At 29.3% G+C, this 26,558-nt stretch overlaps 3 protein-coding genes across 3 annotated transcripts in view; 1 reads left to right on the top strand and 2 right to left on the bottom strand.

Annotated features, from left to right (window-relative positions):
- Nucleotides 1-2,309: 2,309 nt before the first annotated feature.
- Nucleotides 2,310-10,883, bottom strand: HELRODRAFT_62992 (hypothetical protein; the record flags this gene model as incomplete). The annotated part of the gene is made up of 7 exons (XM_009010887.1): nucleotides 2,310-2,516; nucleotides 3,742-3,802; nucleotides 3,867-3,942; nucleotides 7,686-7,803; nucleotides 8,872-9,035; nucleotides 10,513-10,696; nucleotides 10,791-10,883. The coding sequence occupies 7 exons, from the start codon at nucleotides 10,881-10,883 to the stop codon at nucleotides 2,310-2,312; spliced, it is 903 nt and encodes a 300-aa protein (XP_009009135.1).
- A 2,859-nt stretch (nucleotides 10,884-13,742) lies between these two features.
- On the top strand, nucleotides 13,743-14,320 carry HELRODRAFT_62093 (hypothetical protein; the record flags this gene model as incomplete). The annotated part of the gene is made up of 3 exons (XM_009010886.1): nucleotides 13,743-13,787; nucleotides 13,870-14,009; nucleotides 14,104-14,320. 3 exons carry the CDS (start codon nucleotides 13,743-13,745, stop codon nucleotides 14,318-14,320), a joined length of 402 nt encoding a protein of 133 aa, XP_009009134.1.
- Nucleotides 14,321-19,011: 4,691 nt separating this feature from the next.
- The window catches only part of HELRODRAFT_184821 (hypothetical protein), a 10,571-nt gene continuing 3,024 nt past the window's right edge, over nucleotides 19,012-26,558 (bottom strand). The window contains exons 2-8 of the mRNA XM_009010885.1: nucleotides 25,176-25,360; nucleotides 23,237-23,391; nucleotides 21,341-21,469; nucleotides 21,090-21,219; nucleotides 20,581-20,734; nucleotides 20,277-20,384; nucleotides 19,012-19,334 (exon numbers count right to left, since the gene is read on the bottom strand). Coding sequence (XP_009009133.1) covers nucleotides 19,252-19,334; nucleotides 20,277-20,384; nucleotides 20,581-20,734; nucleotides 21,090-21,219; nucleotides 21,341-21,469; nucleotides 23,237-23,391; nucleotides 25,176-25,360 — 944 coding nt within the window. The 3' untranslated portion in view covers nucleotides 19,012-19,251. The remainder of the gene's footprint in view (nucleotides 19,335-20,276; nucleotides 20,385-20,580; nucleotides 20,735-21,089; nucleotides 21,220-21,340; nucleotides 21,470-23,236; nucleotides 23,392-25,175; nucleotides 25,361-26,558) is intronic.

Raw genomic sequence — 26,558 nt, 5'->3', positions numbered from 1 at the left:
ATTAATCTGAGAAGAAAGAGACAATTCACTAGATTCAATTTAAAAAAATAACTAAAAAAAATAAATTTTCTAAAAATATTATTTGAAATTATTACTAAAAATTTTTGTGACAATTTGTTTTATATAAATGCAAATTTTTACGTATTTAAATACTGTTTTCGGAGTTAAGTCTGAGCGGTCAAATGGTAGCCACTGCCACCGTCAAATATATAAAGTTCAGATGCGACTGAATCGGACTACGTATCAATTCGAACATCGAATACGGTATAGGAATATCGAAAAAGCTTTTTTATTCTATCATGCTCAAATGACCTATCATGATTAAAATAAATAAAAATTTTGGTTTTGACTCAAGAAACTTGACAATGACAATCTATCTTTAGAAAAATGGAAAAATTCAACAGAAAACTAACAAACATTTTATCAATATATATATATATATATATTATATATAAATATATATCTATATATATACAACAACTCACGTTTAGACATTTTCCCGGAGATCGGGGGTTGCCGTTTGGCTACCTATGATGAAACCGAAATACCCCTCGACGCCATTCACATCTGTCACTCGCCTCAGTATCACGCAACCCCGATTTCACTCTGTCCTTCTCCACCTGCTCTCTCCATCCCAATCGCGGACGACCCCTTCCTATCACTCCTTCAACCTCGAACTCCAACGCTCGCCTAATCCCGACCCTTTCATCCCTTCTCAGCACATGTCCATACCACCGCAATCTCGATCTCCATATCAATGTCACAATGTCCTCATTCAGTCCCATCATCGAAATCAGCTCTGAACTACTAATCCTATCCACTTTAACCCCACATATTCAGCCCTCTGCAGTACACTTTCCTCCTCTCTCCTCAACACCCAAGTTTCACCACCATATACAATCGCTGCTCTCACACATGCTTTATATACCCTCCCTTTCATCTTCACTGACCATTTCTTTCTACACAATACCCCACCCAGTTCCCTAAATTTCATCCATCCCACACGAACTCTAGCCGTAACAGCGCTCAAACATCCTCCATCCGCGTTCAGCTTAACCCCTAAATAAACAAAGCTTTTCACTCTTTCAATACCACCACTCAACCCCGTCCTCGCGTCCGTGCAATTAATCACACCATGAACACATTTCTTACATTTGAACGTGTCTTACACCTTTTTCAGTGCCACCATCACACCACTACATCTCTTAAGCACCCACTTCTGACATCCTATACACAATACCGAGTTAGCTTTCACCCTACTGTCACATACTCCACAGGGGTCTATTTTGCTTATCACTCGCTCCCCACCTTCCCCACTCACCATTACCTTCGTCTTACCAATATTAACTTTTAACTCTTTCTTTTCAATAACACTTCTCCATCTGTCAAATTTTAACTGCAATTCTTCCATGCTATCAGCCATCAAGACTAAATCATCTGCATACAAAATCTCAAATAACAACCCCTCCATTATGTTTCCACACACAACATCCATCACAATTGCAAACAAAAACGGTGATAACACTGATCCTTGATGCAAAGTTTAGATGCGGCTGAATCGGACTACGTATCAATTCGAACATCGAAGACGGTATAGGAATACCGAAAAAGCTTTTTTATTCTATCATGCTCAAATGACCTATCATGATTAAATCAATCAATCTTCGTTTTGCATCCAGAGACCCGGTTCCCCGAGGTAGGACGTTGTTTTCTTTGCCATCAACTTTTTGCGCCAAATTAGACGATCAGTTGCTATCTTGATTAAAATAAATAATCATTTTTATATATTTTTAATCATTAAAATTTTTATATATATTTTTTTTCTATCATGATTAAAATAAATAAAAATTTTGGTTATAATAAATATATATATGACTATGTTCCAAATGATTCTATTCTATTTAACATTCTTGTTAACTTAAAAATTTTCAACTGATCAACAATCATTATCATGTTTGTTAAAATTTTTACTTTTTCTCTTGATGACATTGCATTTAAATGTTAATTTGGATTATTTTCTATTAAGGTTACTGTGCACGATGAGTCTCTTAAAGACTCCCTGCAATAGTCCTGTACCTTTATTTTTCTTTGAAGTCAAATAAAAAAATATTGTATTGTATTATTGTATTGTATATATATATATATACATATATATATTTATTTATTTATATATATTATCTATTCTTCCACACATAAAAAATTATAAGACCAATTAAAATTTATAATTTTTTTTATATAAATTATTGGCTAACAATATAAAATTATAAAACACAAGAATCGAACAAACATCTCCAAAAGATCAAATTTGTTTATTGTTTCAATAGTTCCTTTATTTTGGTAAGAATATACTGCTCTTTTGATGCCAAAACAAGGATGTCAATTAAAGCATCCAACTTTTCTCTTCCTTCAAAAAATGTTTGAATGCCAAATACGTTATGATTAATTCGGTGATCGGATATTCGGTCATCTTTAAAATTGTATGTGCGTATTTTTTCATTTCTGTTTGCTCTACCGACCTGAGTTATAAATTAATATAAAACTCATAGTTAAAAATGCGTTTTCAAATGGAAAACAATTTTCAATTATAAAACAATATCGCAAGTTAAAATGACATTTGAGATATCATACATTGTGTAGCGCAAAACTTATAAATTTTATAACACAATAATGACATGACAAAATAGCCACAATACAAAGCATATCGTTTGATGTATAATGACCACACGCAAGAAATATATTAAATTTTATGAAACACAACATTAAACAGTTTGGATAATAAACTTTTTAAAAAAACAAAATGCTAAACGTAAATAAATGGGTTAGGGCACATATTCCTGACTACCATGCAGTATTCCCCAAAGCTGTGTGCGCGTATACGTCAACAAATTAGCACACAAGCATGAATTGTTTCCGCATGAAACAATCATTTATTTTGACCAACCATGAAAATTTACCAATTAGCCTTTTCCATTCCTATATGTTATTGAAAAAAGTTGTTCCTCTTCAAATGATTTTGTTTTTCTCGCTTGCTTCCCCATCTCATTGGCTCGACGTGATTTAAATTTTGCTGTTGCGGAAGCTGGGAAATACGATAAGATTTCCCTCGATGGAAAATCATCTAATTTTAGGAAATACTACAACTTCAAATTTTATTTTAAAGAAAGAAATGAAAAATAAAGTGATGAACAATTTCAAAGATATAATAATGTCTTCGACAAGTACGGGCAAATGAACAGTTTGAAGATATCTTAAAATTGCGAGATATTGGTGCAACATAATTGGCTTCCAGTTTAATAATTGTCAACGTGGTTTATTAAATATTATTATTAGACCAATATTATTAAAAACTAAACAGATAAATCTCTTTGGAGAAACACATTTGGATGTGATGATGAGAAAACAAACATTTCAAAATCAAGAAAATAGAATCAACTAAGGAAAAGTTTTTTGGGATGTACGAAGATAAAAGAGAAAAAGTGTAATTTTTTAAAATTTTTTTAAAATGTATATAATGGAGCATACATTTCACATGTTAGATAAATTAACACAATTTTGAGCATTCAGCAATAATATTAATTTACTGTTTATTTTTGACTTTTTGAAATAATAACAAATTGAATAAAATCTTAAAATATACACACATACACACACTACACAATGTCTGCGCCTTCGAGATAAACTTGTAAATAATAATAATAATAAAAATATAGTCATACAATACGATAATTAATGTAAACCGACCTGCATTTTTCTCTTATCAGTAATTTCGTTTTGAATGCTTTCATTTTGTTTCTCGAAAATTCTGTTGAATAATTTATTGAATTAAACTTATAGAAAGAAAGAAACAATTAAATGTGAATATCGACTTTGTCCTTAGCAGTTTCATGGCTGTTTCTTTGTTCAGCAGCTGTGACCTCTCGTTCTGACATTCAGCTGAAATGCCTGTCAAAATTAAATGACTATTGAAAACGTAAGAGACATAAGTATTACACTTTAAAGCAAGAATTACTTACAAATATAACATTCAAATAAATAAAAGAACTAATCACATGATATAAAAGTATCTTATTTCGACCATAGCTGACTACGAAACGAAGTAGACACGAGTTTGCTTCAACGTGAAAACTTTGTCAATTTTTGTCAGGACAGCCTTATTTAACAGATAAAAAGTTTCAGCGGTTTTAATTGGAGAACCAGACATTGTTCGTGCTGTAAATCTATCAAATCATCCTGCTAATAAAAGTTCATCTGCAAACCATTCAAACTTTCAAATTTTGCTGACGATGATAAGTTTGTTTTGTTTGTAAACTTTGTATATCTGATACAAATTATATTTTATCTAATGTTTTGATGCCTGTGTAGAAGCAGTGATTCGTTTAATACAAAAAAGGACAAAAAATGTATCTGAAACAAATTACTAAATGAGCAAATTGAATGAGCAACCTTTCAAATGGGGTAATAATAAATAATAATAAAAATAAATTCGCTTGACTTGGTTTGTCTTAGTTGACTGTTTTTTCGTAAATTCTATGAAAAAAATGATTTTTTTTTTATCTGAAATTTTGGAATAACTTGCAGGCGGAATTTGAAGAGAATCCATTGATAATCATTTATTTGAAAAAAGTATCTAATTTTGAATTAATAGTTTACTGAATTCATAAATTGTTTTCAAATTCAAATAAGTTCTATAGGATAGTCAAATTTTCATACGTATAGAGATTTTAATAAAAGATGTATTGAATGAACAAAATAAGAAATTAGAGAACCTAAAAAATTCTTTCAACTATTCTGAGTAAAAATAATGATCCTATATTTTGGCCGGATGGTACGGTCATCAGAAACTGGATCTATGATCAGTCAGAATAACAAACCAATCAACCACGCATAAATAATTTTTTCAAGTCACCAGAAAAATAATCAATAAACGGCTCAGTCAAAACACCATTGGAAGATTTTTCTAATAAAGATCAATCAGATGACTTAATGCATACCAACTTGATGAGTATGATAAGTGATCAACTGGAATGAATAAAACTAAACAAATAATTAAAATGGCTGTTACAACACATCAACAACTCATTTGTTTTTTTTTTTATATAAATCGCTTCCCGCTTGAATTTTTAATGACCATTTGTCAATAAATGACGGTTATTTTGATAACTGAAAAACTTTTTTTACAACTCTCAGCATTTTTATCCAGACACGCTAAAACCCGAAATGATGAAGTTTGTCAGCGACGGTGCCACCGTAATGGAAGCGAACAAATAGATAACATTTTTAACAATTATTGTTTAAACCTGATCACACCAAAATCTGCCGTTAACAAAAAAATTTTTAATTTTTGCATGCAACATCAGTACACAATGTTCTTTTTATTGTTCACCCATCAATCAATGTGAGATTATTAAAATACTTAAATCCTTTTTAAACACAACCAGTCTAGATAATATATCAAACAAATTTCAAAACATGTTGCTAATTCTATAAGTAGTGTGTGGTCTCACTTATTTAATCTTTTTTTTTATAAACCTATTAGTATTTATAGTTCAATTTCAAAAAACGTCAAAAAGGTTGTAGAGGTGAAATAAATCTTTTCTGAAGAATATATGCTTAATTTCAGAAACAGAAAATCAATTTGGCTTTCGTAAAAGACGTTCCACAGAAGAAGCCGTTATGAAGGTGATGAATGAGACTGTTTATGTTTGGACGAGGAAATGTCAGTTAAAATAAGTTTTTTAACTATATTTGAATTGAACTACTACTTTAAGTCGTGTTGTTTTTATCCATGAGATTTGAACAATGATACCATAATTGTAGACAAGTATGTGCATGACTTTGTTGGAGCTGGGGATCAAGACACAAAGAGGGATAGCTTAATAACTTCAGACAAAAAAAAATATCGACTGAAATTTAAATCGAGGTTTTTGATGTCCGCTTTTCGCTAATTGCTTTAAGCATCAAAGAAAAAAACGCCGGCAGACGATAAAAGTTCGAGGAGTTCATTGATGTGTAATCGTCGATGGACGCATCAACAAAACAACGAGGAAAAAAATTCAACAAAAATTTTAAATTAACAGCAATTGCAAAGTAACTTTTATTACTATGTTTTACGTTTTTGATCTTGTTTGTTTTTAATATTGTCACAGCTTTTTTCAAATTTTCTATTAACCGTTAATCGAGCTCTTTTGACGTTTCAATGATAATGATATTCTTTTATTATTATTTTTATTTTGATAAATTTCCAAACAAATAAATATATTTGTAACGTACGATTGTTTATGTGTCTGTATGAAAATCGCTCGTGGAATAAAATTTTATCATTTAAATATTTATTTTACAGTGAATAAAATTTTGGAATTACCGTAAATTTCTACAACTAAACAAACGCAAAGTTAAAAAAAAACAATAATCATCAAGAAATCAATTAATCCTTGAACATCAAGATATTGCTAACTCATTCAACAAATACTTTATAAGCTCTTTTAATAATTCAGCGCTCCTTGATCCAACTATAAAATCATGTATCAACCAAAGCAATTCCTTCACTTGTTATCTTGAACCAACAAATGCAATTGTAATAATCAATATCACTTTCTCCCTTTCTAACTCAGTCTTAATTGTGTTAATTTATCTAAAAACTATATGTAGCATATTAACATTTCTCATCAATAAATCATTGAAATTAAAAAATTTTCCAGACAGTTTAAAAATTTCAAAAATTATTCTACCTCTGGGTCAAAAATTGATGTGGCTAATTATCGACCTAGTTAGTAGTTGTGTTTCTCTCTTGTCAAAAATTTATGAAAAATTTATTAAAAAAGAATCGATTCTTTTCTGAACAAATATAAAATTATTTATAACTAATCGATAATATGGTTCTCCTGCAGGCCTTTCAATTGAAATGTCTATAATAAATCTCCGCAACAATGTTTTTCCAAAAACATCATAATTTATAAACTTTTATTGATTTCACGAAGGCTTTTGATAACATCCAGCAAGACATTCTTTTATACAAATTACATCATTATGGTGTTTTTTTGGGTTTTAACTGTTGTTGATAGCAATGATTCAGGTCTTGCAGAAACGTGCTTAAAAAAGATTTTGAAAATCTGAATTTATGCTCACAGATGTCGATCAAACAATTAATTAACTACTGTAGTCTATATAATAGTATACAGTAATTTTCGAAACTTATTCTTGATTTCATTTATTTAATAAACTTTTTTACTTTTTATGTTTAATAACACGATTTACTTTCGTATTTTCATAGTTTTTTGATTTTGTGGGACCGATTTAATTAAGATTTTATCTTTTCCGGTATCCTTTTTGTACATAACTATTGTTTTTGTGTGAGCAAATAAATTGTTGAAATATAAATAAAAAAACTGTCTTATTTTCAAGATCTGGATAACTTCAACGCAAATGCTCCTGCAACAAATATTTGTATGCTCAAGTTTTGAAGAAATCATCAGCTAGCCTCTGCTATTTTTCTAAACCATGCCTCAAATGCTTGTTAATTTATAAGGACAGCAAAATTTATGCATCAATTGCTGAATGGATTTAAATAGAGAGACAGTAAACTAAGACTTTTACAAAAATTAATAAAACAAGAAAAATTTTCGTATAAAATAAAATCTTGCATTTTCCATGCAATGGTAACAAAGAAGAAAAGAAATAAAAGCAACCTGTTGGTAAGTGAATTATTCTGACGGCACTGTCCGTTGTGTTCACATGTTGCCCGCCTTTTCCACTCGATTTACATGTCTCAATTTTCAAATCTTTTGGATTCAAAACGACTTCAATCTCGAAATTGAGAAAATATATATAATTTTAAAATAATTAGGCAATAAAACATGCGTGATCACTGGCCGAAAAGACAATTTTCAAATATAAAATTCACTAGATCATAACCTCGTAAGTAAAAATTGAAAAAAAATTGCTAAAAATAATTTGGTCAGCGCGATGGCGCAATAGTTATGATGTATTTTTCAAGTTGTTCATAGCTTAATCCTGTCGATAATTTAAGTTATTGTAAGGATAAATGTCAGAGGCCTTTGTTTAACACTGATGTTAACTAATGAAAACAGAAAACCGTTTATAGAATCTCAGATGTTTAGCACAGCCATTGATTGACCTATGATTTGGTTGGTCCAATTTTAGTTGCACCAGAGAATAGAAAGAACATTTTCATGTTGGAAAGAGTAATAATATTCATTTTACTTTACATGTAGAGAAATCATTCGATGGGAATACCCAGATTTTCAGAAATGATTATTATCAAAATAAAGAAAATCACGATAATATACATTCCCATCACTAAAATTTTCTCATTTTAGCAAATCTCCAATTAACCAACCAGAATAAGTTTATGAACAATTATTTTGAAAAGTTTCAACAATATAAATTACTGAGAAGGTTTTTATAAAATGTGTAAAAACAAACTGTTGAAAAATATGAAGTGAAAAAAGTAACGTAAAAAAGTTTTTTGCAAGTTTAAAAACATGATGCCCCCATTGCACCTCAAAATATTTTAATTTTTAGTGACAATGAGTTAAATGAGCAAATTACACTTAACAGAAATATTTAGTCGCTCAATTAAATAACTTAGAGTAAACTTTTAAACTCATTCAAATTTTTAACCTTTATATTCTTATTTGACCTGGTTTTTCAGCATATTTTAAAAAAATAAATAGCACAAACTGAGTTTTTAAAATGTACATGCACGTAATTAGATTTTAAACTTAAAAACAAGTTCTTTTCTCATCACATTGCTTCTTTGAAGCTTGCTTTGAGTAAAGAACATCCCATTCCCAGTTTTTTTTAATAAAAAAAACATTTAGTAAAGTTTATCTACAAAAAACTATGAAAAACCTCATTTGGTTGAAGAAAAGCAGCAACGGTCATTGTACTAGTATGCAGTCTTCCTGTTTTATCTGTTAGAGGGGATCGCTGCACTCTGTGAACTCCAGCTTCAAACATCATTCGCTTGAAAACATTCACGCCCGATACAGACACAGTTGCGTGTCTTATTCCACCTGTGATTTTTATTTATTATATCATTTAAAATAATCAAATAATTCCACTGCAACTAAAATCATAAGAATTTATTTGAACAGACGTACATTTAAAAAACTAACTTCATCCATTCTCTATTATCAAAACGATCACCCAGAATCTTCGTCAACGCAAACATAAGTTTCAAAACACCAGTCAGTCAACTTATAAATAAAAACCTTCATTCCAAGTAAACAAAAAATTTGAAATATTTTACTAATCAATCGCATCTGTCATTTAATTGTTAATCTTGGACCTGCTTGTGGGCGGCATGGAAACATGTAGCTGTTATCTTTTTGAAATTTTGGCGGCCTTTCTAGTTTCCAGGTGACTGAACAGCCCAAATTAAGTGCAGCAATGCTCAGAAAGGAAGTCCCAAACAAGTATTTCATGTCATTTGAACTTCCAACTTTGCGGTTTTAGTTTACCAAACAAATTATATTCTTTGCAAACAACCGCTGCAAATTTATTGAATGTAGTCAGACATTGGATGATTGCAAACAGACTAGGACTCAACACTTTAAAAACGCAACAACATATATGTTTGGGAAGTTCCCGTAAATTGAGTTTATGACTTCAATAGCTCAGTTAGAAACCACGGTGTCATAATGGATCTTAATAATATCTCAATGAAAGCACTTTTCAATGAAGACAATATAATTTAATATACTCAGCCTCTGCTACATTTAAATTTGAATCAATAACCCCAACCCAATCATTTTCATCTTTTAACAAATTTTCCATATACTCCCTCCGTGGATTTTCATTTCCCTCTGGGTCTAAAAAAAATGACGCTTTTGCTATCCTTCATGCAATTTCCTCTAACTCCATCCTGCCATTCCCTATTTTCTGATAAGTCCTTGCAATACTTTCGTTTTACTATCGCCACTTCTACCTTAGTTTTCTGTTTTAAAGTTTGATAGGCCCTATGAAAATTTTCGTTTTTTGATATTTTCCATTTCTTATAAAAGTTTTTTTTCTCTTATTGCACCACCATGTTTTCTTATGTCATGCTGACCCCTTTCTTACCTGACATCAGTCTAATATTTTTCATTTCAACCCATAATTTCTCTACACCCAAATTCTTATCCACAATGTTACCCCTCGTTCGAACCATATTTTGATAGACTATCATGGCTTTCGTTTTTCTCAATTTCTTTGTAATCTATTTTGTCTTTTCTTACAGCCTTAGTATGAAATCACATACCAGGAACTTATTTTTTATAATAACAGTCAGGGCAGATATGGAGAAACGAATTTTTCCGAAAAAGTCTTTCAAAAGTTTATAACCAACAAATAAAATTATTTCAACGAGAAATATCAAAATGTTGTAAAGTTTTTTAATCTCTTTTGTAGGCACCTCTTGTTGAGGCTCTAGGGTATTAATCCCGTCGCTATGATCACAAATCCGACCCTGCTAACAGTATAATTTATAACATTATACAAATCACAATTAACCTAAATTAGATTGGTCAACATTTATTAACTTCATGGTCCAGTTTTTATAATTAATATATTTCATGTACATGGAGAACATTTCATTTGTGAAAAGCATTGCTTCCTGTCCTCCAACTCCTGCATTAACTTCCAATATTATATCTTCCTTTGTTGGCTTATCCTCTGGATATAAAAGAGTAACAATCTAATAAAAGTGTTAGATAAATATGATAGAACTGTACATTCATCGTGAAAAAAATTATGCCGCCACATTGAATAAAAAAAAGAAAAAACCATACTTCTTCTTTAATAGATTTTATTTCATTTTGTAAACACTCAATTTCATCGCGCAACAAACGCAACATTTCTTCATCTTTTTCACCTATCAACATTTTTTTTAAATATTGAAAATACAAACAAAACATAAATATCTAACTAATTAAGAAACAAAATAATAACATAAAAGTGTTAATAAAAATAATTTAAAATCACAACAAACTCTCCAATGCTCCAAATATATCTGACATTATTTATTTTGTGAAAAAATGTTTCATAGTTATTTCAAACGTCTTACACAATTTTAGACTATATATAATATGTTGATTTTATATTGTAAACTTCATCTTTGATTGAGCTTCCGACAATAAAATATTGAATGTAAAAGAAAAGATCAAAGTTTGGCACCAGGTTATAAAATTTTACAAACTAGCCCAAAAGAATCTCGATAGATGTTAGGCGACTTATTTATTATTTTGTATCATTTTTTACAAATTAGTTAATAAAGGACAATTTCAATACAGCTTGCATGCACTACAATGATAAACAAGGAATTTTATGATTTGTAAACTGGAACGTTCGAATGTTGTGCTTCGGTTATTATGCTGACCCTAACCTTGTCACTGATATGCATCAGGCCGTTGACATGGACTATTTACAAATAACCAGAAAAACCATAAAAGATCCCTCAGAGAGAAAATTGGAAACTTATACTGGCAGCGTAGGGTTCCAAACTATATAAATTCCAAACTATACAGAATTTGAAAAAAATTTCGCCAAGTCGAAATTTTTTAAAAAGTACGTCGGCTTTGGAATTTTACTATCAAGTACAGTCAAGTACGGAAATCTATCAAAATGTCAAAATTTTTTTCAGTTATTATCATCATTAATAAAAAATTTTTTTAATTAAAAATTTAAAACATTCTTAAACTGATAAAATCACAAATATTTTTAATTCAATTAATTAAAACTGTTTTATAAATTATTTGTAATTTGTTTTTTTTCAAAAATCTTAAAAAGAAATTTTCAAAAAATGTGATAAATTGTCTTCTTCAAATTTCAATTTTATTTTTAATCTGATTATGATTATATTGAATTGAGTCACAGTCTTAATTGGGTCTTCTTGGCATTACAATTATTCTTATTATTGAAATACAAAAAATTATAAAATAAACAAATCTATAAATTATCAATTATGTAAAAAGGAAAGATTAACTCACATTCAATTGAAGATTTTATGAGCAATAGTTCATCTTGTTTTTTACTGAGATGTTTTTGTTTAATACTAATGGCACTTATTTGATCAAGCTTGTACTCATTAAACATCTTTAAAACATTGGTGGAGGTTTCATTGAAAGATGTGACCATTTTACCAACGTAATTTCTCACTAATTCATTATCGTACTCCAATTTGTTTGTATGGAAAACTCTTGAGTTCAAGTGTTTCACTTTTACTTCATATAATTTAAACAATAAACGATTGCAAAGCCCCAGCATAATCTTCATGACGCTTTATTAAATAAATACGATGGTAATTCTTGCCTAGTAACAATGAAAAATACTGCAAATGCAAACAAACCTCGCAATTTCGTCTCTTAGCCACGAATTTAAAAAAATAAAATAAATTCAGCCCGATTATGCCGGCAACAAAATATTTGAAAGTATTAAGTATGGACGGCCCATACAATTTACATTACAATCATTCAAAAAAGATTGAGCTTATAAGATTGGACTATAATAAAAAAAAATCATTAAAAAACGCTAAACAAAGTTAACTAAAAAAACATGTTTAATCAATCAATCAATCAATCAATCAATCAATCAATCAATCAATCAATCAATCAATCAATCAATCAATCAATCAATCAATCAATCAATCAATCAATCAATCAATCAATCAATCAATCAATCAATCAATCAATCAATCAATCAATCAATCAATCAATCAATCAATCAATCAATCAATCAATCAATCAATCAATCAATCAATCAATCAATCAATCAATCAATAAATAAATTAACCAACCAATCAATCAATTAGTTTGAAAAGCGTTATTTCAGCGATGTTTAATCGCGCTCTTCAAAGAATTTTATTATATATATATATATATATATATATATATATATATATATATATATATATATATAAGATAGACGTGAAACAGAGTTAAAAGCTTTATTTACAAGTTAGAGTGTACAACCAGGAAAACCATAAGACTGTGAAGTGACAAGAAAAAAAACCAAATATTCAACGTTAACGTTTAAACTAAAATTGGATGTTCAATTTTCATTTTAACTTTTGTGTCATTTCATTTGTTTTTTGAACATATTCTCCTCAATGTCTTTACCATAAAACTATTTTTTCTCAATTTTTAATTATTTTAAATGTAGTCCTCGTGGCTAACGTTCCTTTTTCCTTTTTGTTTGTTTATTTCTCGCCGGTGTAAACCTCTTTATGTTGATGAAGATTTGCGTCTCAGAGGGAACTTCGTACAAAATTTTGATTATTCATTGTTAACAGCACTCTACATTAGGATTGTTTGTCTCATTGCACATTCGCTATGTAAGTTTCAATATATAATATTTCAAATCAATTGTTAGACTTTGTTAGAATATTTAGAGAGTTGACCTGTTACAGGTCAAGTTAGAAGTTAGACTTTCACTTTAGAGTTAGTATCTGTACTCTACTCTGTAGTATAGTATACTAGTATAGATAGTTACTATCGTTACTATGATACTATTTACTAATTAACTAATCTATCAGGATTGAATTTTTTTTATTATAACATTTTAAAAAATTTAATTTAACTTTTGAATTAATAATTATTAATGTTATCAAATTAGTTTAATTTAATTAAAAACTGTGTTTATTATTTTTAATTTAATCAATATGTTATTTTATTTAGTATTAATTAGTCATATCATCTGTCCCTAAAAATAGTAAAACAATATTATCACAGATCTTTTAAAAGATCATGCCTCAATATGAATTATCAGTTATATTTAAAGCTTTGGGAAGAGTAAGTTATGTCTCATTTTTTTACTGATTAATAAATAATACTTAATTAATAAAATTTTTAGATGTTGCTTTTTAATTAACAGATGGATCTATCAAAAGCTATCAAGAGGACATCAGAAACAATATTAAATAGTGGTGGTGTCATTAGAAGTTTTGATAATGTTGGCCTAAGAAAGCTTCCTTATAAAATGTTTAAACATGGTAACAGATATGATGAAGGAAAGTATGTTTTTTAACCTGGCTTCAACCATAAATTTTTTCATATCATATACATATATATTTTATTTAATGATCATTTTGTTTTTTTTATTTTGCAGCTATTACATAATAAAATTTGACTGTCCACCCAACATAGTACCTGATCTAAAAGCACATTTCAATCTAGATTTGGATATTGTAAGGCCCAAGATTTTAAGGCAAGAAAAAGAAATATCAAGACCTTGTCATCACAGGCCGTGTGACTTTGGTGAAATGAATATAGACATGAGAGAAAGATTAAAAGATGATTTAAATAAATATATTAAAAAACTGTGAAACATTTATCTTGTGTATTAAAACTTGTCAATATTGATTTACTTATGTGATCGAATAAATAATAGATGAAAACGTTATAAATTACATCAAATAATCTATAAATGAATAAAGGTAGAAAGGGAAATTCAGTAAAATGTGAACATCGACATATTTTTAGATAAGGCTAATGATATAAATGATAAAAATGATGTAAATATATATACTAAAATTAAATGATCGTTATAGGTATGGTATTCACATTAAACAAAGTAGAGACACAGTGTGTGGTGTTTATGTATAAATATTATGTGTGTGTGTGTGAGCATCTGGCCACATACGCAACGTATCAATTCAAACACCGAAGATGGTATAGTATAGGAATAACGAAAAAGCTTTTTTGTTCTATCATGCTTAAATGTTCTATCATGCTTAGAATAAATAATAATTTTGGTTTTGAACTCAATAAACTTGACAATGATTTACGATCTACCGTTAGAAAAATTAAACAAGAAGTTAATTGCTGTGGTTTTCATCTATAATTGCATTTATGACAGTCTTTATCCAATTTGTGTATCGGTAATATTTTATTCTTCAACATGTGACTGTGGCTCATTAGCTTGCCTACACTAGTCAAACTCACCATAGAACTCTGTTATATAACTTCTCTATCAAAAAGCTAATAAATTAACTTTAATTTCTCTACGGTGCATCTTGCACGCACGACGTAAAATAATTTTTGAGTTTCAGACAGGTAGTATTCGAACAAGGCCTTCGTGTAGTAACAGTCCGAGACGTGGCGCTACTGACTGAGCTAACCCATAAAACTTCGTTTTATTACATCCCTATAAATAACCTAATAAGTTAACTTAATGCAAATTGAATTAATACGGTCAGACGTTCTTATAACGAACTTCTATACAACGAAAATTTCTATATAACGAATTATTTTTATGTCCCTTGGAATTTTACATATAAATCTGCTTCTTTAGAATAAAAATAATTTTTCTATAACGAACAAAATTTTTAAATGTTAAAAGAAATATTCGACCAGCAAACATTGTATGGATTAATATTTTAGGACCATATCTATTGTTTCTTGTTCCAGTATTCTAGTAGTTTTAGTAGTTCTCTACCTCAATTTATTTCAATGGAATCATCGTTGCATAGAACAAAGGATAAATTTTGCTTTTAAAGTTTTTTTTTACAATTATACAATGTATTATTGCTTTCTGTTATAAAGATAAATGATTAGGAAGTTGTTTATCATAAACATTAATATATACCATGTAAACACTTTTTAAGCAATATAGATATTTTTCCAGAAAAAATTCTATAAAATGAAATTTCTGTATAACGAATTTTTTTTCCTGGAACCATCAAATTTGTTATACGGAGGTCTGACTACCTCTATCAATTTCTGTAAATACAATTATATACAAACAGATGGAAACAAGTATATATTAAAACGTATGTATTTAATGAAAACGTTCATTTATTTAATTCGTTCCATGTTGACAACATTATTTATTTAATTCTTTAATATATACATAACTTAACTTTTACTAAAATTTCTTTTTTGTATGATGATAGGTATATTTCGATTTGTTAGCTAACTTAACTAGTCCGATTCAAGACCTATTAGCTCGTCCACAATTTGTGCAAGTGTAAGTAAAGTATGCGTTGCTAGATTTATGATTCTTTCTTTGAGCATTTGAAAAGCGTCGTAGTTCTGTTGCTTTTTCATCAATTTGGTCGATTTATAATTATATTGTATTACTATTTACAATCAATAATTCAATAATTTAATCTATTCTTCGACTGAGCAATTTATATTTTGTTGTCACAAGCTGTTTTTGTTCTCCAAACCTTCATAACTCGCTATCAACATTATTCCTGTTAACTGATTTTTTTATATATTGTTCACTTTTTTTTACCAATTTTTCAATAGACCCTTTTAAAGTGGGTTAAGTTTTCATTATTCCCACTCCCCTACAGCTCAAGGAAAATTTATACCCTGACGTTGTTTTATACGTTATACATATTTAGGCTAACTAGTTCTCCTGATTTTTTCTCGGGTTAGTGTTAATTTGTTTAGCCGTTATGATTCTACATTAACCATTTTCAAGAAAAGAAAGAAAAACATCCGAGTATGCATTAACTTGAAAAACGAGATTTAAGAATGCTTGATGATAAGTAGACACGCGTTCTGCTGCAAAAGCACAGCAAGTGGAAAAAAATTGAATCAATTGAATTTTAGCAATTTTGTATCCCTAAGATCTATAAATGTTTAACCTCAGTAAGTATGTCAACGCACAAACTTTATTTTGCCAAAAACGGCTTAAAAATGTAAGTTTTTGTAAGTAAAAATGTCTTTGACACAAAATATGACTTCACTATGTCATAATTAAATCATGAAAAGTGTTTTCAGTGTCATAGTCGATGTTTTTTGTCGGAGTTTGAATTTTCAGTGATCAGTGATGTTAAAAATAAAAAAATTATTATTTGAGACAAAAAAATGTTTTAACCTTGTGTTTTAAAAAAATCATTTGTGTAATGGTGCGACAAAGTGATGAAATGTTACCAAACGGCGCAATGCAATCAATTTTTTAATAAAAGCAATTAGGTTTTTCGAACATTTTATTCGTATTTATGCAAACATTACTTGAAGAATCCCAACCTTGCAAAATGAAACATCAGCAAACGCGTGGAATAGTTCTAATGCAATTTCTTATGATTGTTAAGTGGGGATAATGCTCAAACCCTAGTTTCGATGTCCCATTGTTCTTTACTTCTGACGTCTTCCACTAAAAATGAATTTTTTATGCAACGGTCCATTTTTTGAAGTTTTGCCGAAGTATTTTATGTTCTTTCAATTTTTCTTCATGACCGGCACGTAGGGACACAAAATTCTTTTAATCGGTTTTACGAACACAGATGTTGGAATGTTTCAGACTTTGGTGCTCATAAAATTTGCTACTTGAAATTTGCATCTTTACAAGACAGTAGTGAAAGTTTTATATACGCTATGAACCATAAGTATTGCAAGTTATATAATTATCTTTCACTATGCTAAAGCCAAAGGCGGATCTAGACTACTTTGACGAATGGGGCCAAGATTTTCTAATAAAAGTAGATGGCCGGAGGGGAATTTTCACTAATTTGTTTGGGGAAGGTTTTAATTTTCGCCCCCAGATCCGCCACTGAATAGAGCAATACATCTCATAACATAAACATTGAAAATAATTGCATAGAAAAAAAATTACACCGACTGACTTCAAATGATTTTTGAAGTACCTTTCATTTTAATGAAAAGTAGCTGTTATTTAAAATTGTGAAGTAAAAACTAAAAAATTTTATCGTGTAAATCAAAGGCCGGAGTTTGAAAATCTTCAATTAATGAGATTACAGTTAACACTATGGTTTCAGTTCTTTCATTTAATCACTTTCACTGGACAATGTTGTAGTCACTTTAACTTAGTTTTTTTAAAAAATTTTCTATTTTAGCCAGAAATAGAAAATTAAACAACATTTACATCGATTGAATTGAATCATGAACATACAAGTATTAAGTGTTTATGTATCGTATATTATCATGTATATATATATACATACATACATGAATACATATATATATGGGTGTGTGTTTGTATACTTTATATAGTTGGAACAGGCCAAGATTATATCAACAGACAATTTATGACAACTGAAAATAAAAAAACTATGATAATGCTAAGGTGTAGTAGATGTTAAACAGTTATCTTCCCTGTTAACAATTAAAGAATTTCCAAGACCATTAAGACCATTCATTGTTCCATGATTTGAAATGCAGTACCAAGAGCAATCGAAATTTTATAAACAAGCTCCATATTTTCATTTAAAGCCAGAGTAATTAAAGAAATTAAACTTAACTGAACGCATATATTAGGTAGAGATACTTGAAACAAATGTTCAACGTTAAATTGATAAAAAAATTTAGGGTCATGGATTTACGAATCAATTTTAGAATCGTAATCATAAGTTCGAATCTTCATGTCAGCGTACTTCATTATTAGTAGATCAAATACATAAACTTCAGAATTTAAATAATATATCAATCACGATTGAAAGATTAAGTCATGAAACTAATTTGGCATGAGATTAAAAATGAGAGAATGGAAAATGAATACTAGAGGATGTTTCAGAATACACAAATTTATCATCAGGAAAACACGAAACAGCAAAAATGTTTTAGAACAAGTACCTGAACACCAGCAAGGGTAATTAAAATGAAGATGTAATATCCCTCACGACATTAAGTAACTAGAGAATGCGAATCCCAATAAAAATCTGGTTCTTGCTCCGTCTTGAACTTACGCATAATCAAAAACTACGCTTTCTATTTAAAAAAAAATATTTAAAAAAGTCCAAGTCTTGGTCTCGTGGAAGGTCGAGGACAAACAAGAAATGATCATTATGATTGTGGTGAAAATTAATAAATTTTAATACCATTGGCGTCGTAAAAATTAAATGAAAATACAAAGTTAAAGAAAGTTTATAAATTATAAAAAATAAATTAATGTAAAAGGGTCGTCTAAACTCTCCCAACTTTTAAATTTAATAATTCAATTCAATTATTCACAATTAAATACAAATATGAACAAATTAAAATCATTTCAAAGTACATGTATATTAACATAAATCAGCATACAAACAAATACATGCATGCCCATAGGAAACATTCATAAAATTACGATTATCGTCAAATAAAACATCCGTGTTCTTAGAAAACATTTCAACGATAACTTGTTTGTATACAATCAATAAAATATAAATTTAATTTCAACATTTATATTCTTGAAAAGATCACGTGAAATGGCTTTTTTAAATCAATAACAACCAGTAAATCACACAATGATGAATAAAATGTTATATATTGATCTTTGCATTAACAACATTGAAATAAAAATAAGAAATCAGACTAAGTTATATTCTTTAAGGTTTAGTTGGAGTATGGTATCTTTGACAGCTGCAAACACGAACCTTATGTTTTCCGTATCTGAAAAATTATTTTATGTCAAAAATTTTAAACGTATAAAATCAAAATAGCAATCCACTATAGCCAATATTGATATTTTAATTTTTGTATTCGTAAAAATTTCATTTCGTTCATTAAAATGAAATTGTTTTACTCAAAGTATTGTTTTTACTATGCTACAAACACTGAGACAATTGTTTTGGCATACAAAAAGAATATACATATGCTAGATAGAATGAGACGGGCATAGATGATAAGACGTATAAGAAATGTATGATAAAAAAAGTATAACAGTTGAACTTATTTGAGTACTTGTTGTAAGTGTTTATATGCGTCAGAAATTTAAAAAACTGTTCTGAAAAGTAGAATTTTTTTAAAATTTTATAAAGAGGTCAAAAACATAATAAAGCAAATGCTAACAACGTGAACGGAACTAAAGAATATATACATTTTTTATTTAAACAGCTTTTATATCAGACTGTTAATAAATTGGAATAAATTTTCATATCAATTCTATTCGAGTGGTTAAACTCACCCATTCAGCAGAATAACTCATCGCTTATGTTGAATACTTAAAATTTAATTGCAAAAGTATTTTCAAACAGAAACACGACTTGAAATATTATTTTCCAGTTCTTTTTCTAAAAGCAAACTAACTTTAAAAAGTTAAAAAATATATTCTTGAATGAAGGAGTAAACATTTTAAAAGAACATGGAGGTAAAAATAGAATACAAAAGTAGAGTTTTCATGTATTGATGACTTTAGTACCCCGTAAAAAAGCTTTCATTTTTTCCCTTCAAGTTGTTGTTTGACTATTTAAATTTACAATACTTAAACGGTCCCTAAGAAATTAAATTTTAAATTAAAATTTTAGAAAATTTCTTTCAAGTCAAAAGAGTAAAAACACAGCACTAAACGGGTTGTTAACAAAGTGGACGTTTCTATAGAGATAAGAAAGGTACCTGTAGCACATGTGAAGTGGGAATATATGATCTTGTCAGGGTCAGGATTCAAGTCAACGAACATCTTCAGTACGAATTCACGAGCTGCCTGAGCATCCTTCTGAGGACCTGATGATGAAAAATTCTGTCAATCGAGTTAAGTGATATGACGCTCCAAACATTTCAATCATACAATTAATAAACCCATAATTTTCAATAAAAATATCGAGTCGTCTATCAATCAACCAATCGATCAATCAACTAATCGTTCAACCAATCAATTAATCATTCAATCAATCAGCGCTAGAAACATAATGAAACAAACCATCAAATTCTGGAAAATAATCAACCAGATGTGAATACAAAATTTTGTCCTCAAGCAAATCTTTTTTGTTGAGGAATAAAATAACAGACGAGTTTTGAAACCACGGATACATAATAATCGTCTTGAAAAGAGCTTTTGATTCTTCCATTCGATTCTGCAAAATTTCAGTTAAAAGACAGCAAAGTTATTTATAGCATGAATAGAAAAAAATAATGCCGATGACAGTTAATCCAATGATATTTCAATCAAGCTTCAGTGAAATGAGTCATAACTTAAACTTCTTTTTAAGTTTTGCTACTTGCTAGAAATTTAAACTGTAAATTTTAGCTAAGGCACACCAGAGTCTACAGGAGGTTGATCAGATTTTTGAAAAGAAATCAGCATCAAATCAAGCAAACATTTTATTGAAAAATAGCTAAACGACTCGATGTTTTTGGATTAAATTATTCTTATTAAATTTAATAGTTGGAAAGTTAGGCAAATAACATTCGAATGAAATGTCAACTAACCTCACTGTCTGATTCGACTAGCAATTGATCGTATTCACTTAAGGCTACGAGGAACATTATTGAAGTAACTGACTCAAAACAGTGAATCCATTTTCTACGTTCCGACCTTTGACCGCCAACATCCACCATTCTGATCCACATTTAAATAAACAATGTTACAAATAAAAGTAAATAAACTTAGATGCTGTGTGTGAACTTACAACAAAATTAAAGTTACTATTATATAGTTAAAAAAAAAATCCAATCAAAACCTGAAAATGATACTGTCCAGGTCGAAGGGATATTCGATAATGCCTGTTGTTGGCACTCTGACGCGCAGAACATCCTGCAGTGTGGGCAAGTAGTTTGCAGCTGCAATCGTATCTATTGAGTCTAAGTAACTGCAGTGAAAAATATAAACATTCTGCATTATCTTCATCATATATCATAATTAGATAGAATGCAACTGGTAGAAAAAGTTATTAAAAACGCTTGTAGAAATCTAAAAACAGCCAACTATAAATCAACAATTCTAGATTGTAGTGACGGGAACTGAAATTTATTTAAAGTCAAGAAACAAGTGACAAGAAACAAGTCATGCGACAAAGCCAAAGAAGATGCCTTTAATAAAAAATGTCTGTTTTCTAGAAAGAAATGTTGATTTCTCCATGATATTTCTCAACATTTCAGCTTCCATCATTCCCCCATGCATTGATTCTTAAATTTTCTTCTGGGTTTCCTGGGAGTTCTATTCACTTACGATTGGTTTTCAAATGCTCTCCTTAGGAATCTGCTTTGATCTCTCTTCAGCAAGTGAACCACCTGTCACATTCATTCTTTTTTCCAGATTGTAGTTGATTGTCATAAATATAAGTTTACAGAATGATTTATAACATCCTATTGTTGGCACTGCATTAACAAACTGTTGAAACTGCTAGAACTGTAATACATAAAATGTGTCAAAACTGTTGAAAGAATAATTTGCGTGTACTTATTTATATAACTATTTATATAATATCCTTGCAAACGACATAACAGAAGGGAAAACAATGTCAACAAACCCAACACTAATTTGAGTGCTGAAACTCAGTTTCAAAGATAATTAAACAAGAACTGGGCTGATATAATTGCTAAAAAGATAAAGGAAAAATAAAAACACCACTAATGATTTAGTGAAAAACATAAAAGCTATTCTATTCATTAAAGGAAACAACGCAAAAGAAACAGAAAACATTTGTGTGATGTTTAATTTGCTGGAGGCTGTCAATGATGAATATAGAGTTGAAGAAATAGTAGAAATATTGTCAAGGGATGTTAAGGATTCAGACAAACATTATTAAATTTTGAAACAAGACAGATTCCAAAAATAAGCCAAAAAAGTCAAATCGATGGAAGCTTCATGCTCAGTCGATCTTTCATAAAAATCTACTTAGTGGAGAATTGTCGCTTAACATTACATCATTCAAAACTTCAGAAAACACAATGAACCAACCACTGGCGAGGTTGTAGTCCATATTCTGAGATGCACATGATATATTTTTTAAATAATTAAAAAGGCAACATCATCAATAGAAAATACAAAATGTGAACTGCATAATTACTGTTTCAGGTGTGATAGTTTAATTGCTTGGTTACTTTACTTCAATGTCAATGGAGTGACTAAGATAGATATTTTCAAATTCGATCATTTGCGTCAAAAAATAAAGTAGAGTTTGTTCAACTTGTATCAAACTTAATTGGTCGAGGTTAAATTCAACAAAGTTTTACGCAATGCTGGAGGCAATTTAATGAAGCCATGGAGACTGGGTATGACAAAGAATGCAACAGATGCAAAAATCATAAATTTGGCCCTGATTAAAATTGCAAAATCAAATCTGGTACAGTTTTAATTCTTACAGCCTGATCAGCAATGTATAAAAGCAATAACACATAGCCGTTGCATCAACCAGCCTGTCTAGAAAACAATGCAAGACCAATACCACAAAAATGTGAAAAGCAGCTGAATCCAAGTACATGAAATGAATAATGAATAAAGAAATGAATAAACGAAGTATAGCACACATTCTAAAATGTGATTACAAACTTAAGCAGTATGACACTAACCACAATAGTTATTAAAATGAAAATTTTTTAATATAAATCATGCCTTTATAATTAAAGTAACTGACTATTTAGCAGAATCTGTTAACTGATATTCTCTGCGTCTGTCATAACATTCTTGTATGCCTGAATCGAGCCACAATGATTTAATAGCATCAACATAAGGTTGTTCAAATGTTGTCACAGTTTCATAATCAACTTGTTTAACCATTCGAGCGTGCTCCTAATTGTAAAAAAATTACTGATACAGTATAAAAAGACAAAATTTCATTACTCAAAAAAACTCATTAGTATATTAACAGATCTACAATCAGATGTCAGTTTGAAAATTAACTTTTCACAAAAACAAAATTTATGAAACAATTGATAAATTAGAGATTTAAAAATCAATTAGATAATTTCAGTTTTGACTCTTCACGTTTTTTGTTCATGTATGCCATTATCCACAACTTCCTATTTTAAAAGTTATGTGCAACACTATTATTAAGTGGAAAAATGTGACTGAATTCAAGAAATTTTTTGTAATTGTTTGAAAAACTGTTTTATAGAAAAAAGTATCAACTTTAGACGCCAAACGTATTTGTAAATTATTAAACATTTGAGTATTAGTTGAGTGATGATCAATCATTTTTTAATTTGTGCTTGAAATTTGAACATTTTAAAAATTAAGTGATTTTTTATATTCCTGCAATAAGCCCTTTTAGTTTAATAGTTGAATGTTCAACTTAAGTTCCTTCCAAAAAGTTTGTTGCTGTAAGCAAGCATACATTACTTTAAAAACCATAATGAACAAGCTGGCATAATTGTTATGAGGCATAACTCATGAGTCTTACCTTGTGATAATCTGTTGTACTCATAATTATTTTTTATTGTTTCTTGATGATTTTAACATTTTCCATTAAAACTTTTCATTCAGTTTTTTTATTTCCTTTAAATAATATCAATACAATTTTTGTTTAGTTTTTGCCATCTGTTATAATTACAATGCTGCCTAGCTTAAAAATTAACTATAGCATTGCATATAACTAAAAGCATGAAAAGCAGCCATGCCAACAACATAGTGTAAGTGCTCTTCCTTGAAAATGATCTTCATGTAGTTTAATGTGGATCCAAACAATTTAGAATGTGATATTCAAAGTATATCTCTTAGCCATTTAGTACATTGCTTCCAAAAATGGTTCTAAAGATTAGCTTTTTAAATTTAGAGCCTTCCAATTCTTTGTTAAATAAATTCTATGTACATAGCCAGCACTGGTATTGCAATTAAATTTTTTCTAAACATGGGATGCATGTATGCTAGTTATGCACTGAATAATTAATAAAAAATTTTACACCAGCAAACCACAATTGCAAACATTTCAAGTTTGAAAATCTTCTTAATGCCCAAAAAGTTGTGGGTAAATTTCTTATTTTAGCGCTATTGAAACTTTTGAAAATTAAGGAATTTGTCATTAAAATGAAAAAATTTTTATGCAACCTTAAACTATAAACATCCCAAAATAATCCAGATAATTATTTATTACCATTTTTAAAAACATAGAACCAATTAAGAATAATTACAGATAATATATCATATGATTTGATTTGATTGCAAACATTTTGGTTTCAAAGCATCTACAATTTCATCATAAGCAGTGTTTTTTAAATTGTAATGATAAAATTTGAAAAAACCCTTTAGTAATTAGAAGCAAGAACTTTTTTAAAATTAGTCAAACTCAGAAAATTTGAAATCAGTGTCAGAGCCAGGAATTTTCAGTTTGACTCTAACACTCTAACTTGAAGAATCAATTTAATTTTAAAAGAGATTGAAGAGATGAACATGTACAAGTCAGTAGTAAATGCAGCAATCTCCTTTCAGAACGATATAAAAACCAACAGAAGATTATATATCAAGAGCAAAGGCTTCCATCTTGTTTCACTTGTTGTGAGACACAACAATGAAATGAAAACTGTTATTAAAATCATGAATCTGAAAAATTGCAAAACTTTCTCAGCCAAAAAACTAACTTCATTACTGGGATTTTTGTATGGTATCTTGAGCATGTCCATAGCTCTAATCATCGAATTAATAGCCATAAAAATATTTTGATACACTAATTTGATAAAACTCCTCTTGTCATCATCAGAATATCCACTGCCATGTATGATCCTCATTTGCTTGATGAAGGTACTCTTGCCTGACTCTCCAGTACCTGAAATAATTTAATATAAATCTATAAGATTCACTCAGGCTCAGATGCATTCACTTTCTGCAAGTCAGGCTTCGTTAGATGGCTAAACTTTTATAAACAAATATCACAAATGAAGTAGATAAGTTGGTCACACTTGTCTTTCAGTTTTCAACAGCAGAACAATAAAAACAAAACAAAAATTTCAATTCTAAATGCCACCAGCTAATGAAATAATGATTCACATTTTATGGATGAAATGTGATGTGACATCAATGTTGATAGACTGAACATGCAACAAGGTGACAAGAATAATAAAATGATTACTGATGAATGGGAACATTTAATTTTAAGTATTCCTTTTGTGAAGTTCAACCCCAGTGATTTTATTTAACTCACAAATTCAAATAAGAAGTTCATTTGATTTTGACAAACTTATTTAATATACATGCCAAACAATTTTGAATTCAAAACTCATTGAAAAACATTGAAAACTGGGTAATACAAGATGGGCACATTTTAGAAAACTATACTAATCAACAACAAAGTTTAAAAATAAATTAACATAGGAAGTAATTAAGTAAATGAAGGTAATATATACTTTTTCAGTAATGATAGTAACAACTTCATTTCTAAGTTTGATCTGTCATTGCATGCATTTTCATATTAGACTACATTCATTAACAATGATGAAAAGTAAAAGGTCAATAAGAAAAAAACTAGCCAAACAACTAGCCAAACAACTAGCCAAACAACCAACCAACCAACCAACCAACCAACCAACCAACCAACCAACCAACCAACCAACCAACCAACCAACCAACCAACCAACCAACAAAACAGCCAACCAACAAAACAGCCAACCAACAAAACAACCAACCAAGCAATCATCCAATCAATCAACAACCAACTAAACCAGCCAATCATCAACCAAACAATCAACCAATCATCCAACTAAGCGAACACCACAAAAGCTCAAAAACATAGTCACACATAAACATAATGGAATTAAATGCTTTTATAACATTAATTAATCTTTTTTTTTAATTTTTCAAATTTAGCATTAAATAAACATTTTGGTAATCATTAAAATTCTATAAAAAATAATTTTAGAAATGGTTTTTATATGTAGACAATTCTTTTAGAAGCAAAGTAATTTTACATTGAAGCAATCAGTGTGCAATCAGAACGAGGAAAAGAGATGATTACAGGTAAAAATAAA

This window comes from Helobdella robusta (genome assembly GCF_000326865.2).
Source record: "Helobdella robusta unplaced genomic scaffold HELROscaffold_1, whole genome shotgun sequence".
Taxonomy (NCBI): Eukaryota; Metazoa; Annelida; class Clitellata; order Rhynchobdellida; family Glossiphoniidae; genus Helobdella; species Helobdella robusta.
This window is presented reverse-complemented; position numbering and strand designations above follow the sequence as displayed.